The sequence below is a fragment of the Gorilla gorilla genome, chromosome 2 (assembly GCF_029281585.2).
Source record: "Gorilla gorilla gorilla isolate KB3781 chromosome 2, NHGRI_mGorGor1-v2.1_pri, whole genome shotgun sequence".
Lineage (NCBI taxonomy): Eukaryota > Metazoa > Chordata > Mammalia > Primates > Hominidae > Gorilla > Gorilla gorilla.
In genome coordinates this window covers 179,739,943-179,752,621 of record NC_086017.1, presented here as the reverse complement: position 1 = coordinate 179,752,621, position 12,679 = coordinate 179,739,943, and the positions used below count along the sequence as shown (strand labels likewise).

Here is a 12,679-nt window from a genome sequence, read left to right as displayed (position 1 = left end):
CAGCCACAGACCTCTAAGACCTATTTTTTTTTCTTGTCTGCCTCTTTTGGCACTACCTGTAGAAGCCATAACTGCCATAAATCTGCACGTCCCTAATGAAATCTGCTAAGTGAGCCAGCTCACCTTGGGGAATCTGTATCAGCTATAGTCTCTTCCAGCTCCTCTCACTTGTAGATACTCTGTTGACTACAGTTAAGTGTTAGCTGAAAGCTGAGGTATTGAAGGAATTACTCAGAATTATTGGGGGAGAAATGATGGACTTTATTTAAAAGACTGGCTTAACTATAAATAAAGTTGATTTCCATTTTCACAACAGAGTTTCAGATTTGAATTATATGTGTTTTCACTCTAGTCTAAAAGACACATATATTTAAGAATACTCTCAGAAATTTCTGTAAGGAATGTCTTGGGAACAGCAGTAGCAGCTTTGTTGTTAAAATCCCGGATGCCTTCCAGTGTCAATCAAGAGACACAAGAGACAGCAGGACAAGTCATATTGGGCAGAACTCCACTAGGGAATTTTATTAAGGAAATTAAAGAAATGGAAGGTTGGTTGTTCAGTCCCAGGGCTAAGTGATTAGTGTCTGTCCCAGTTCCTTGCAGCCCATTTTGATTCAACAGTGGGTTATCTTTTTCTCCTCTTAATTCTCACAGCACTTGTGCCTGCCTTATATTTACTCCTGCTATCTTACACTATAGCTGTTTGTGTATCCATCTAATCTCCTTTATTGAACTGGAAGCTCCTGGGAGAGAAAAAGATAATATTGTACATTTTTTTAAATCTTCAACAACAAATAGTATAGGAGGAAATAAAAAAAAAACTGGAGAGAAATAAAATTTCCTAAGCATTAGGCAAATATAAAGTGCTACTATTTTGAGGGGATACAATAACAAATTCATGTTGCCTGCCTGAATTTCGAATTAATTGAGATCTAATTCAAAATAGGCATATGGAGAGAAAATATCCATTTTATTTTTGTTAAAATTGAAACTGGATAAGAGAATTTAAGGGTGCAGCAACAATGGGCTTCCCAAAAATGCATGCAGAATTAGACAAACTCTCCCACTTGGTCCCAGGTGTAGATGGAAAACCTGTCTTCTTCATGTGGGGTCCTGGCATGGTGAAACTTCCATTTAAGCAGAGAAGCAGACCAGAATGGTCACTTTTTGCAGGCATTTGCAAGCCCCAAAGAGAAAATATGAATGTGAGCTAAACCCAACAGACCAATTTGTTTCCCCAAACTCACCAGTGAGGTATTTTCACACCTCTTCTCTTGGGAAGAAGGGAGTGGGAGATGTGGGGTGCAGACAGAGGTCAACAATGTTACTAATAAACAATCCCTCTTTAGGTGAGCACGAAACAGGGGAAAGAAGGTTTTCCTACCATCAAGATGCTTTCAAACTACATCTTATTTGATCTTTCAACCTATATAAGGCTAAGTATTATTATTCTGGTTTTATAGATGAAGGGAAAGCCCATAGATATTAAATAACTTGCTCTAAGTCTCACAGCTAGTAAATGTTAGAGTCAATATTTGAACCGAAAATTTGTGCTCTTTGTTTGACATGGAGCACAGTGTAAGGGTCTGATACGTGCTTGGTGAATAATAAGAAAAAAAACTCTGAATACAATTATGAATCAAGTAGATAAATCCCCACATTTTAAGTGGTTCAAACCTTTTAAATGTAGTTATTCTGTATTGTAAATGTGTTTCTATAAATTCAAAATGGACAATTTTTAGTATATGTAGATAGACTATATTGGATTTTTTTCAAATTATTCTTCAACTGTATAAATTTCAATGGTTGGCAATTCCAATAGTTGACTACTCCAATAGTTGGCTAGCTCTTTGAGGCCAGGGAACTGCTATTACTTTGCATGCTCCATAACACCAATAGAAAGAGGTACAGAGTTCCTTTATAAGTGACTATTAAGAGAAGCAACATGCAGAAGTAGAAAAATTCTTCATAATGATTTCAAGTTTTCTTAATAAACTCAAAATAAATATGCATGTGTATGTGTATACATATATCATATTTTATTCTTCAAGTGCCAACAGACTATATTTGGCACAATAAATGTTTTTACTAAGTTGAACAACTACACATTAGTGTGCTGTAAGTATGTGGAGAATTACTGATTATTTAAGTGTCTCTGAACTAAGAAGAAAATAAAACACACAGGCTTAAATGGGAGCAATATAGGTGACATATAAGGAACGCTTTCCTGATCACAAGAGTTATTAAAAGACATCCAACCTTGGAGATCTCTAATACTAGGGTAAACAACTAGCTGGTTTAGACACCATGCTGCTTGGAGGCAAAGAGCTAGCCTGAGTGAACTCTCAAAGGATATAATATAATTACTTGACTTTCATGTAAAATATCACACAATCATTTTATATTCAGGATGCTTAATAATACTGAAACTCTGTGAATAAACCATATTTTGTACTAAAATATGGGTTGGGCATTCTCGAATTACCCAACACAGTGCTGAACATATAGTAGTTACCCAATAAATGTTTACTGACCAGATTGATTTTTCAATGAAGAAGAATGACAAATGGGAAAAGGGGAACTGGATTCTGTTCTTTGCTTTACAAATAAATTGTCTAGGACTTGGAGGAAATCAGTCAATCTCTCAGGGTCTTAATTTCCCTCCTCTGACAATCATGGCTCCTACGAGTTGAGGGTCTCTCTACCCCCACAACACTGTGACCCCACAGTCAGACTAGTCTGCATCCGGTTCATGCTGTCCATCAACCACATCAAAGGGAAAGGACACTGGGTAACAAATAAGAAAGTTTGGCTTCTGGTGTCATTTTGCTCATCAACTAGCACTGTTAGCTTGTCCAAATCATTTAATTTCCCTGGAATTCCAACTATAGAAGCCTTTTGGAAGCTGAAATATTCTGTAACTCCACCACAGTGGCATGCTGAATTATATTCTCTGTTTATTCACTTAATCATTTCCAATATGCTTTAGAAAAAAAAATCCAAAATATCATTAAAATTACTTTAAAATATTTTAACAATCAATTATTTAAACAATATGCCTTTATCAATGTATAGTATATGTTCATTTATTTCTCTCAAATAGAAGAATTTATCTCAAATGTCCAAACAATGTTCACTATCTTTCTAAGTTAATTTATTAGAATATATAGTAATATTAGTTACCATTTCATTTAGAAAATTTCTTTGACACCACAAGATTACCGTGCTTGAATAGCTACACTACTTACGTTGTGGCACCAATAATTTAGACAAGCCATATGAAGAAACTTTTCAGAAAGCTGAAAGCAAGCCAAAAGTCTTTGATTTGCTCCCTAGAAACAAAAAAATGTGATTTTTCCCTTTCAAATGACTTGTTATCAGCAAATATTTACATTAAGACCTACTGATAACCAAATAGTTTAACTAGTCAAACTTTAAGTAACAATTCCAGCATGATTAGAATCTGTAGATAAGGAAATGAATAAAATGAATAAAAGCCATATTGACTGTATGCTTGTATGTTTGAAAGGATGATGGTATTCATTCATTCAATAAGCATTTATGGAATCCCCCTACGTGCTAGACAACTGTGTGCTGGGGATGAAAAAGTGATAAGACATGGTTCTTTCCCAGGAGATATCCCCAATCTAATTGACAGTACCAATGTGTAAATAAGTACAGTGCTCTGTAAGAAGTTATGGAACAGAGGTATTAGTGTATATAACATGAAAGGGAAGAGAGTGTAACTAATGGTCCTAGAAATAAGGAACAATAGATTTAGACCTTCCACAAGGACCCCAGATGCTGGATTCAGATATGGAATATAGAAGGCTTATATGTGAAATAGCAAAAGAAGATAATACAACTATAAAAATGAGCATACATACAGAAAATAATCTATAAATTTGAGAAAAATGAGATTTCTAAAACATAAATGGTTGAAATCTGAAGCAGTATAATCAGAATTACAGAAGAAGGGGATGTTTAGCAACATTCTGACCTCCATCCACTAGATGCCAGTGGCACCTACTCCCCTCAGTTGTGAAAATCAATAGTGTCTCCGAACACTGACAAGTGCCTCTGGGGGACAAAATCACCCCAGTTGAGAGCCACTGCCATAAAGAACATATGAGAAACAAAAATTACTGGCCTATTTCACTCACAGTTGTGGATACAACATCCTAAACAAAATAATAGAGAATTGACTTTAATAGCAAATAAAATGATGATACCAGTTGAATTTTTTCTGAAATGCAATTATAGTTGCATATTTGAAAATCTATAAAAATAATCACTCACACTAGCAAATGAAAGAAGAAATTTACATCCTTTCAATAGATAAGCATATATATATATACACACAAGTATGCACATATATAGATCTATGTTTGTGTGTGTGTGTGTGTGTGTGTGTGTGTATGAACCAGCAGTTTCCAATTTTTTTGGCACCAGGGACCAGTTTTGTGGAAGACAATTTTTCCACAGACCGGGGTAAGGGGGATGGTTTTAGGGTGATTCAAGCGTATTACATTTATTGTGCACTTTATTTCTATTATTATTACATTGTGATAGGTAACGATTATACAACTCAATATAAGGTAGAATCAGTGGGAGCCCTGAGCTTGTTTTCCTGCAACTAGACAGTCTCATCTTGGGGTGATGGAAGTCAGTGACAAATTATCAAGCATTAGGTTCTTGTAAGGAACACAAAATCTAGATCCCTTGCATGTGCAGTTCACAGTAGGGTTTGCATTTCTATGAGACTCTAATGCCATGGCTGATCTGACAGAAGGTGGAGCTCAGGTGGTGACGTGAGTGATGGGGAGGAACTGTAAATACAGATTAAGCTTTGCTCACTCACCCGCCGCTCACTTCCTGCTGTGTGGCCCAGTTCCTAACAGACCATGGAGCAGTACTGGTCTGTGGCCCGAGGTTTGGGGATCCTTGACACACACTATGTAAATATTTTAATATCTCCCACAGCATCCAGTGGAAGGCATTTTTTTCCCTTCATTTGCTTCTTTAATCTATATCTTGTAAGAATCAATCTGCGTGTGAATCAGAAAACATTCTTTAGATTCAGTGCTATGCCTGAAAGAAGGGGATACCAGTGAAACTGAGCTAATCAAGAGCCTTCTCCACAAGTTTATACCTCTTTATAGAAAAAGTTAAAGAGTAAGATTAACTAACAAGATTGTTTATAAATGTTTAAATTCCGTCCACTTAAGGACAGACTCCAGATTTATTATTTATTATTTATTTTAGAGACAGGGTCTCACTCTGCTGTCCAGGCTGGAGTGCAGTGGTGTGATCACAGCTCACTGCAGCCTTGAACTCCTGGACTCAAGTGATTCACCTGCCTCAGCCTCCCAAAGTGCTGGGATTATAGGCGTGAGCCACCATGCCCAGCCTAGATTTATTTAAATAGTACAACAAATGCCCATTAAAATGCTGGTCTGTATATTTTAAAAAGCAATTCAAATAACTTAAATTCAATTTATATTAATGCAAAGTAAAAGTATTTTTAAATGACTGTTTAATTCAATGCTGTAGCATTCAAGTAAATGGCCTTTGAAACCAACTGACCTCTACTGTTACCAGCCAGTAAATAAACATGAATGACTCATTTCTACACTCACATGAATGTTCATTTGCAGTGTCTTTAGAATGCACTGGATTTCAAAATGATCTCTATTATATTTTATTTAATCATGTATATAAATAAACCTGAGATGATTGTATGTTCAACAATCAAGCAAGCTGAATCTCTAGCAGTACCATCTCCAGCAAATAGTCATTTAAGGAAATGAAAAGAAAAAAAGATTCTAACATCAATGAGACTGAGAGAAGAGGTTCTTTGCAGGTGAGCTGCTTTACTCCAAACCACCATCCCTAGTCCTGGGAAAGTAGGAAGTCAATGTTATCTCATTATATCAAACTCTGGATTCTTGATTATCATACTCTTGATTCATACAAATACTGACCTTAATTGTATTCAGTTTGTACAAATGGACTCAGCTAAATAAAACCATGGAAATCATTTCTCTAAATACCTTGTCACTTATATGAATGACCATAAGTAACTAACTTCAGTTAAAATAGGAGATAAGTGAAAGTAAATGAACCAGTGGGTGCGAAGTCTAACGTGCCTTATTAGCCTAATAGCTATTATAAAAATAGTTATTATACCTAACAATGGTGAATTGCTGTGATAGGTGCTTCAAATATATCTATAATAATGACAATGATGACACAGCAATAATAATACTCAGTCAAAGAGAAATAAATAGCTTGTTGCCTGTCAGATGAAGGGAGGGTTCATGAAAACACTATTCTCATAGTACAGACCATGTTGTCTTCAGTGGTCACCATCCCACTTTTACCTTGAACACAATGCAGTCCTTGACTCTTCTTCTGAGATTGAATCAGTACTGGGATCACCATTGCCAAATAATTTCATCCAGAAATAGAGATTATTGCACTTGAATGAAAAAAGAGCCTGGGTGAATTTAGGGTTTGCCTTTGTGAATTTACACTTTTCCAGGCAGAGGATGCTTCCTGGGATGAACCCTGTCCCAGGAAGGTCCAGACATAGTTGCCTTTAAACATCTTCTGGCTCTCTACCTGGAGCCCTTCCTATTACTGCCTGCACAAGCCCTGCTGGGAGGGAATGATAAAGGGTAATTGAAACATTTTCCAACCTACTCACACCTACAATTTGTCTTGCCTTTGGTAGTCTCAATGAAACCCACAACCCTAGCCTCAGGTGCCTTCAGTGGGGATATTTTTTGTTTGTTTTGTTTTGTCTTACCAACTTATTCATATATGCCCCATCAGGAATGAACTTTGTTAAGGAAAAAAAATGTGATTTTTTAAGATCAGTGATAGAACATAATCAGAATAAATGCTTTTCTACTGTTATCTTAAAACAAACAAACAAAGATGCCTGACTATATAAAATTCTCAGGCATTTTAGTAATATGGCCAGACAGAAAAAATTCAGAAAGACAGTTATAAGGCATGGTAATAGTGATCCTTTTAATCTATTATGTTCCCTTTCAGAAACTGAGAAGGAAGCAATCTCTGTCCCCCATTACATTCCCAAGACAGGCAGCAACTAAGTTCATAAATGAGAGTACCACTTATAGTTATCATTTGAGCACCACCCTTTATGCTAAGTGCTTTAGATGCATTATCTTATTTAATTCTCATAGCAAATTTTGTGGTTTAGAAACCACCATTATTCTAAATATTATCAATGAAGGAAGAGTCTTAGCAACATAAAATAACTTGCCCATGGTAACATAAATCATAAGTGACAGAGCTAGGTCTCAAACACATGTCTCTTTGAATCCAATGCACTTACCGCATGCTATAATGCCTAAAAATACCACTTTGTAAGGCTTGGGCTTATGTTTCAATCTTTGCTTCTAATCAGTGAGCTCCTTCAGGACATAATTTATTTCTCATTAATTTTTATATCTCCAGAGCATGGAATAATGCCTGATACAGAGCAGGAACTCAATGATTGTCAAATGAATAAAATGATGAATTAATAAATAAAGGAAGGAATTAATTTTAAAAGGAAACAGAAAATTGAGGTTTGTGCAAAAAGCTAATTCTATACCAAGAATATTATTCCTGTGGTTAGTTTTGTGCCCCTCCATTTACATTGTAGCAACATATGAGTATTTTATGATAAGTATCATTTTTACTTTAGAATTAAATGAAATGCTTTAAAAAATATGTACTTTACCCAGGGATTTAAATGAATGATTGAAATTCCATAATCAGAACACGACACAACCAAACCAGCATATAATCATATGTTTCCCATAATAAGCTACTTGAAATGTTCTTAGGGTTACAATACTGTAATCTAGACATGAGAGGAAGATCTGTGCTCTTGACAACATTCAACACAGGCACTTCAACTGGCTCTGGATAAAAGACAACCTCCTCTTTTGCATTACATAGATGTTCTCTCTTTCCTTATCAGTAAGCAGACAGTCCTAACTGTTACCTTCACATCCTTTGCCATCTTCCTCCAGCTTCTGGCCAGCTTGACATTTGCAGTAATAACTGCCAACTGTATTACAGCATCGATCTTGACAGCCACCATTGTCAATGGTACATTCATTTATATCTGCAAGTGAATAGTCAAACATAATTAGCCTCTTGTAACTAGACATACAAAAAGAAACTTCGGTGGGTCTCTGTTAAAAATGAACCATCATAGAATGACATCATTATTTAACCTTGTATTAAATGAAATAAAACAATATTTCATTTCAATTAGAATGAATGCACTCTAATTTTGATGTGAAGAAAGAGACAAGTCATAATCTTGGTATCTGAAATATTACTTTTGAACAATAAACTAAGGTCTTTTCTAGTCTTACAGATTTGGGAAGCTTATGGTACAGACCCAGAAATTTTACATACAATCATTTGAGGATGAAATTGAGAACAATGAGAGAAACTAAACTAAGGTCAGGACACTAGGCCACCTGCTTACCCATTAAATATGTTGTTATTGGCTTCTCAAATAATTATTAGTTACCCACCACTATATATATGCCATTGTAGTGGACAGTGTGAGAAAGGTAAAAGGGTATTTCTGTGGTTTCCAAAGTTTAAAATGTAGCTGGAGTTGAGGACTAAACAGAAATGTGATTTGGTTGAGTCCATATACAGGATATGCCCACAGACCACTCCTAAACCTGTGGCCGTAAGTCATCTTTATAGACAGGACTCAATTTTATGTATTTATCCAATCCAATTAACAACTGGCGAGTATTCCAATCCATCTTCAAGTTTGATAGTGGCCGTGAGGTGGCTTGATTACGGTTCTGCTCAAATGAGGTACCTCTTCTGCATGTTGACTAGCTAACTTGGTAGATCCTTGCCTCACGAGATGAGTGTGGCTGGAAGAGGGGATGGAGTGGACAAGGAGGAGGTATGGAGGGGCAGGGAAAAATGGGAGAAAGAGGAAGAGGGAGACAGAGAGAGACAGAGAAGGGAGAGAAGGGTTTGGTCAGGAACAGCAGAAGACGTAAAGTAGAAGCATAAGCAAAGTCTCACCAAAGTGTGGATCCATCAGAGCAGAAAACAACTGATACTGAAGGACCAATCAGGTAATAGGCAGAGTGAGCAACAATGCATCTTGACTGAATGTAACTGATTTTGTCTGATGTCCTTGCTATGCAGCTTTGACTGTTTTGCTCAAGTTAACTTTTCATTCAAGTGTGTCTGGCTTCTCTCATTCAGCATTGTTTATGAGATACATCCATCTTGTTGCATATACTTGTAGATCACACATTCTTATTCCTGTGTATTGTTCCCTTCTATGAATATATTACAATATTCATTTCACAAAAGATGAGCATTTAAATATTTTCTTATTTTTGGCTTTTGTAAGGAGTGCTGCTATGAACATTCTCATGCACGTCTTCAATGAGCTTACCAATGCGTTTCTGTTGGGTAATACAGTTGACCCTTAAACAATACAGGTTTGAACTATACAGGTCCATTTTATATGTGGATTTTTCTAAATACAGTGGACCCTCTATATCAGCAGGTGCTGCATCCACAACCAAATGTGGATTCAAAGTACAGTATTCACAGGATGTGAAACCTGCATATGTGGAGGGCCTGTTTTTTGTATACTCGAGTTCCACAGGGCCAGATGCAGGACTTGAGTATCCACAGATTTTGGCATACACAGGTGTCCTGAAACCAATATACCCCTGCAGCTACTGAGGAGCAGCTGTACATCTAAGACTGGACTTGCTGGGTCAAAAGGTCTAAGGTGTTGTTTAGTATTTACAGACAAATGGTCTTCTTAAAAGGCTATTCTAATTTACACTCCCACCAGTGGTATATTAGACTTCAGATGCTACTCATTCTTGCCAACATTTGGGATATGCTGCGTTTTTCATTGATCTATTCTGGGAGTTTAATAATAGCATCAGGTTATGATTCTAATTTGCATTTTCCCAGTGATTAATCAGATTAAACACATTCTCATGTTATTGGCCATTTGGATAACATCTTGTTGAAATGCTTGTTCAAATAGCTTTTCCATTTGTCCAGTTCTTAAAATATTCATTATTGTACTTGTGGGTCCTCAAATAGGATGCTAAGAAAAAGTGGTGGCAATGGTTATCCTTTTCTTGCTTCAAATCTCAGGAGAGGTTTTAATAGTTCAAGGTAGGTATGATGGGTACTGTTGGGTAGATACAGATAGATACAGATAAATGTTCTTTCTAATCCTAATTTCTTTCATATTTGATTCATAAACAGGTGTAAAGTTTTATCTACCATTTTTTTGAATCTATAAAGATAATTAGATGTTTTTTCTTATTCTGTTAACATGATAAATAACAGGATTGAATTTTGCATCTCTAAAATAAACCTCGTCATGATATGCTACTTTTTTTATATATGCCTGAGTTTTATTAGGTAATACTTCATTTGGAATTTTTATGATTTTTTTCCATGAGACAGATTTGCCTGTACTTTTTCTTTTTGGTAAATAGTCTTGCTTGATTTTGACACCCAGGTCATACTAGATACATCAAAAAAAGTTAGAAGTGTTTCCTTCTTTTCTATTGCTGAAATAATCTGTGCAAGATTTGTATAATTTATTAATAAAATGTTTGAAAGAGCTGATTTATGACACTACCTGAGGCCTGGGATTGTGGTGTGTGTGTGTGTGTGTGTGTGTGTGTGTGCAGGCTTTCAATTACAGATTCAATTTCTTTGATATAAGAATATTCAGATTTTTATTTAAATATGTGGGATAAATCATGTGTTTCAAGGAATTTGTCCCTTTCATATTAATGTTCAAATGTATTACTGTTAAGTTGCTCATAATATTCTCATACTATGTTTTAAATGTCTGTCCAATTGTGCTGAGGTCACCTTTCCTATTCCTGAAATTCATGTGTGTCTTCTCTTTTGTTTCTTATCAGTTTTGCTAGGAATTTGTGAGTTTTATCTATCTATCTATCTTGGCTATCTATCACCTATCTATTTCAGTCTTTTCCTAAAAAAGCCCTGTAGCTCTATTGATTTTTCAGCATTGCACATTTTTCCCACATAATTAATTTGTGCTGTGATCTTTATCATTGCCTTTATTCTACTTCCTTGGGTTTCTTTCACTGTTCTGCTTCTAAGTCCTTAGACAGAAATTTAGATAACTGATTTTCAGTCTTTCTTTTAAAAAATATTCCTGGTTATCTGTAAACATGTAACCAATCACCTTAACACTAAGTGGCTTAGAAAGACAACTTACTATTATTTTCCACCTGTCTAGGGATTCTCAGGTAATAATCAACTGGTTGGTGCTCATTTGGGGTCCTACAGAAGGTAGTAGTAAGGTGACAGCTAGAGGTAGACCTGCATGGAGGCTTTGACACTCCCATGTTGGGATTTGGGCTGAGATGGTCGGAACATCTGGGTGGCTAGTCAGATGTCTCCCTCTCCCTCCATGAAGCTCCCCACATGCCAAACTCCTGCTTTTCTCCTGCTTGGTGTCCTCAGGGTGGAGGACCGGTGGCTTACCTCCCCCAGGGAGACTATTAAAGCAGATTTAAAGACAAGTTGCAAGGTTTCTTATGATCTAGCCTTGGAAGTCACATAGCCTAACTTCTTAGACTTTTGTTAGTTAAAGCAGTCACAGGCCAGCAGAGATTCTGGAAGGGTGGGGAATTCCTCCTATCAATCAGGGAATTGAATACACTGTGTCCAAACAAGGATAAAATTGATGCCAGCCTTGTTGGAAAGACCACATCACACTCATATGTTCGTTTTCCTACAAATAAAAGTATTAGCTGCACACCACAGATTTTAATGTTTCATTTTAATTATCATCAACACAAACTATTTCCTAATCTACATAAATACTTCTTCTTTGGGTTATTTTGAAGTATGTTTTGGGATTTTTTTTTACACGTTTGAGGAATTTTCAATCATCTTGTTATGAAATGCTAGACTAATTCCATGGTGAACAAAGAATATACTCTGCATGATTTCAATTCTTTACAATTTGTTAAGGCTTGCTTTATATTCCAGCACACAGTCAATTCTGTTTTTTTTTTAAAAAATCTACATTTACTGGAAAATAATGTACACTCTTCAATGGTCAGATGCTATATTTTCTATATGTACATATGTGCATGTATACAACATATACTTACATATATTATACATGTAATATTTCAAATATGTACAAATATGTATATTTATTTGATTTGTTAATCATGATTTTCATATCTCTATATATTTAATAATTTTTTCATATGCTTGTTCTATCAGTTAGCAAGACAAGCATAGTGAAATTGCTTTATTTAATTTTACATGTGCCCTTTTCTGACTGCAATTTTTGTTTCATATAATTTGAAGCTCTATTATGAGGGGCATGCAAACTTAGGATCCCCACATCTTCCTTGTAGATTAACACTTTGTTATTATAAAATGTTCCTCTTTAAATCTAGCTATGCTTTTTTCATTAAAGTTGAATTTTTGATGTTATAGCTGTATCAGTTTTCTTTTGGTTAGTTTTTTTTTGTTGTTTATTTTTATTATTATACTTTAGGTTCTAGGGTACATGTGCACAATGTGCAGGTTTGTTACATATGTATACACGTGCCTTGTTGGTGTGCTGCACCCATTA

General features: G+C 35.7%; 1 protein-coding gene across 2 annotated transcripts in view; it reads right to left on the bottom strand.

The window, feature by feature from the left end:
* Positions 1–12,679, bottom strand: part of LOC134758113 (fibulin-5-like) — a 459,088-nt gene that overhangs the window by 143,642 nt on the left and 302,767 nt on the right. For both annotated transcript variants that reach the window (XM_063704345.1, XM_063704346.1), the window contains exon 3: positions 8,024–8,146. In XM_063704345.1, coding sequence (XP_063560415.1) covers positions 8,024–8,146 — 123 coding nt within the window. The remainder of the gene's footprint in view (positions 1–8,023; positions 8,147–12,679) is intronic.